Below are 4088 nucleotides of genomic sequence, written 5' to 3'. Positions count from 1 at the left end.
ACACAGCCAGCTAGCCGGCACTTCGGCTCCTGTGATGAACAGTCGGTGCCACCATATCTTGGTTATTGACCTCAGATGCAATGGTGGCCAACTGAATCCATCAAAAAAAAATTATATATGCAATGCATGACTTTTCACCAACTCATCACGCTCGATCTGCTGCTGTTCGCCGTGTCGTGAAAGGTGCCCAAGGATTAACCTGATTAGCAGTATAATTACGTCTTCACTGTGTAGTGTAAAATCTATCACGTAGTATATAGGCAACAAATAAGATCCTTTTCCAAGTTCTGGAATAAATCGATGACTTTATGAATGCTCTGCCAGTAAGTACCCTTTTTAATTGAATCAAAATAAACTGATTTCTTAGAGTAGTATTTGGACAAGCCACCCGGAATGATTTGGTTTTTAATCAAAGAAGGTTCACAGTTGCAGCCTGCGGAACATAGTTCAAACACGAGTTTATTGGCTTGATTATCAATATATATTGTGCAAAGAAAACTACTACTTGAGCAATAACCTTGAGAATTTTCTTCGTTTCACCTTAGTTTGTTTTGTTTTCTTATTTTACCTTTGTTTCGTTCCTTTTGATTTCCCTATAAACTGCCCTTTGGACTAGGTATGGTGGGTCCAAACCATCACCTGTGCTTTCCTATGGTGTTGACATGTGTAAACTGTAAAGGTAACCAAATTCCATGTCCACCATATTCTACAGCATCTGGTCCCTGCATGTGGTCCTGTGTGATTTTTTTACTGCCACGTATCATCCACCATGGGAGCGCACAAGTGATGTTTGACCCAGGGTTGCACCCAATTTAGTTCCAGGTATGGTAGGCATACAACATGCATTTCATTATAAGACAGTGTTTGACAGCGCTCTGGCCGGCTTTGGCTCCCTGCGCAGTTGCACTGTAGCAAGAAGCCGACCGACTCTGTCTCCAGCAAAAAGCAACGGACAAAAGAGAGGAGCTGGAGGAACCAAGGATTTGAAGCTCCGGCCCTCCATATACACGGCTGGAGTACCTCCCCAAACATGCCCTAAATTAAAGGGAGAAACACGCGGAAGATATACAAAAACTAGTTAGGAATGTGCTTGTTATTCTCATTGCTCTGATCATGCTTTGTTAGGTTGGCCTTTGGGCTCTACGAAACACATGGGATATATGACCGCGCGCATCCAGACAAGAGCGAGCTACCGCTGCACTATTCTTCCAGCAATAAAGTCACGTTGGCAGTTGGCACAGCGTACCCACGCTCACCGAGTCTGATCTCTCGAGAACATGCACGGTAGACCTGCGCAGCTAGCATCCATTTTGTTGGTCTCTATAGACGGCCTTCTTGTGCTCGCAGTCCCGCGCAGCGACAAGGAAATAACAAGGATATATTTAGTGCATCCGCAGTCGGCACAGACAAACGATTGATTTGTCCTCAAAGTAGCTTTTTGCCCAAGATTCAAATTTGTCTTAGCCTTCAAAAATCAAAAAGTTACTTGGAAGGGAAACGACGACTCTCGCAAAGTCTACTACTATGTATGGCTTATTGCTAGCCCTGATGTGATCAGCTTGGTCTTCCTTCTTATCCCGATGACTGTGATTGATCAAAAACAGTGATCAGAGATATATGGTAGAACTTGGAAACAAATTGACTATATGATCATGCATATCAACATGTACATATGGTAAGCCAATAGATTGTGTATATATGAGCATGTCTGTTGATCAGATTTAGCGCATGGTTGGACATGCCGTGTTGTGTAAACTTTCAATAATTGTCACATCCACTAACACTACTATAGAAAGTCCATCACCGCTGGCTCCAAAGCCCTCTTCTCCGATGGTTTTGGATGTCATTGGTAAAGTCATGATCACTGCCAGTTGTGAGACGGCAGTGGTATTGTTCATCACCACCGGATCAACATATAATACGGCATATATCTTTTTGTACCGACTGCCGGATCAAAGCATGTGGAATTCAGTGTCCGAACAACCGGCGATGAAACTTCTGATCATCGCCAGCACGGCAGACGATGCGGTGTTTCGAATCATTGCGATTTCCACCGCTAGATCATAAGGTGAACCGACAGTGCTAACTTGTTTCACTGCCGGCTCTAACGGTGGTGCGTCCTTCCATCTGGAAACAGGCAGCGAAACTTCTTATCTCCATCGATTTCTTTGTGCATCGCGCATAGGATGATTAGCCGGCAGTGCTAAAATGATCCACCGTCGGTTCGGCGTATGATGCCACGGCGAAGACTGGCTCTGTGTTCATCGCCGGATCATACGCCGGGCCGACAGTGAAAACGTTTATGACCGCCGGTAGGTCACGGGAAGGGACCCCTAAAGCTATGAACCGGTGGTGATAAGTATCACCGCTGGTTTCTTATAACCGGTGTGAAAGTCCCGGCAGCGATTAAACTTTTTGCAGTAGTGATCGTGTGGTATGTGGACTTCCGATTCTTCTATCTTAATATAAAGACATGCAGTTTTCTTGCACATTCAAGAAAAATATGTGCATGCCACTACGTGTATATAGGCCAAAAATATATATTTCAGTGTGTCTATTCTCAAATAATAGACGGATCGACTATTTATAAAAAACAAGGAACCACAGGTAAAATTAAATTCTACTAGTAGAGGTAACGGTGTATACTAGATACATGATGACTAGATTACAACTAAATTGATATGATGAATCCACGTAAGCGTGAGACCTCGAAACATAATTAGCGCAATGTATCTACCAAATCACTGAATAACTGTATGGATCACACGCAATAAAGCGCACCCACGTATGCTGATTTATCCACGCCTAGCTAACTCGAGTTGCCAACGGATTCGTTAGTTGGATTAACAAAAATCGAAGTCGCGCTCAAGAAAATGACCACAGATGACATGAAGTATGGACAGAATGCAATATCAAACCGAATAATTCTATCTCGCAAAAAGCAAGCAAAAGGAAAAAGAGCTCGTCCCCAAGTGTCAACAAATTGGCAAGCACTAGTTCACTCCCCGGGTCCTCGTTTCACATGCATCCTGCGCGTCCAGAGTCCAAGCTCTACGCGCGCTAGCCTTTGGCTGTTTTAGACCATGCAGGGACACACTGACCTGCCGAGCCATGCACGGCTGCACCCTATAAATACACCGGCTTCTCAGTTCACTCCACCACACAAACCAACCACACTTGCACTAAGAGCTAGCAGCCAAGATGGCGACCAAGCATCTGGCACTTGCCATCCTCGTTCTCCTTAGCATAGGCATGGCCACCGCTGCTGGAAGCCGCAAACTGGGTTACAGCCCCGGGGGAGGAGGTGGCGGCAGCGGTAGCGGTGGTGGTGGTGGCCATGGGGGATCAGGCTATGGGTCCGGATCAGGGTATGGTGAGGGCGGTGGCAGTGGAGGTGCTGCTGGTGGGTATGGACATGGTGGTGGCGAAGGAGGCGGTGGCGGCGAGGGTGGTGGAGCTGGTGGCTCTGGGTATGGCTCAGGGCAAGGGTCTGGCTACGGAGCTGGCAGTGGTGGTGCTGGTGGGTATGGGAGTGGTGGTGGAGGTGGTGGTGGCCAAGGTGGTGGTTCGGGCTATGGCCATGGAGGCGGCTCGGGCTACGGCTCTGGCTCGGGCTACGGCTCTGGCTCTGGCTATGGTGGTGGTGCTGGTGGTGGTGGTGGACAAGGTGGCGGTGGTGGCAGCGGGCAAGGTGGATCTGGCTACGGCTCTGGCTCGGGGTATGGGTCAGGTGAAGGATATGGAGCAGGTGGTGCTCATGGAGGAGGCTATGGAAGCGGTGGTGGCGGTGGAGGTGGCGGTGGCGGTGGTCAAGGTGGTGGCTTTGGCTATGGATCTGGATCCGGCTCTGGTTATGGAGGTGGCAATGGCAACGGGCACTATTAGGCTCTTTTTGAGAGCTAGATACATAAGTATATTGTTACAAATATGTCACCAAACATGAGTCTGTCTTGCTGCTGGAAGCTGTGTTTATCGTGTGCAACACTACAAGGCTTGTTTAACCTGTAAACTGCTTGCCGCTTTACATTACTGGCAACAGCTAAGTGATAAATAAAAAGCATCTATGGAATTGTAGTATGAACACTTAA

The 4088-nt window shown here is 47.3% G+C and overlaps 1 protein-coding gene across 1 annotated transcript; it reads left to right on the top strand.

Moving 5' to 3' along the window:
• Nucleotides 1-3146: 3146 nt before the first annotated feature.
• On the top strand, nucleotides 3147-4088 carry LOC136487876 (glycine-rich cell wall structural protein 2-like). The gene has a single exon (XM_066484984.1). It carries the CDS (start codon nucleotides 3202-3204, stop codon nucleotides 3883-3885), a length of 684 nt encoding a protein of 227 aa, XP_066341081.1. The 5' UTR covers nucleotides 3147-3201; the 3' UTR covers nucleotides 3886-4088.

The sequence above is a fragment of the Miscanthus floridulus genome, chromosome 1 (genome assembly GCF_019320115.1).
Source record: "Miscanthus floridulus cultivar M001 chromosome 1, ASM1932011v1, whole genome shotgun sequence".
NCBI lineage: Eukaryota > Viridiplantae > Streptophyta > Magnoliopsida > Poales > Poaceae > Miscanthus > Miscanthus floridulus.
Note: the sequence above shows the minus strand (reverse complement) of the source record. Positions and strands in the feature narration are given on the sequence as shown.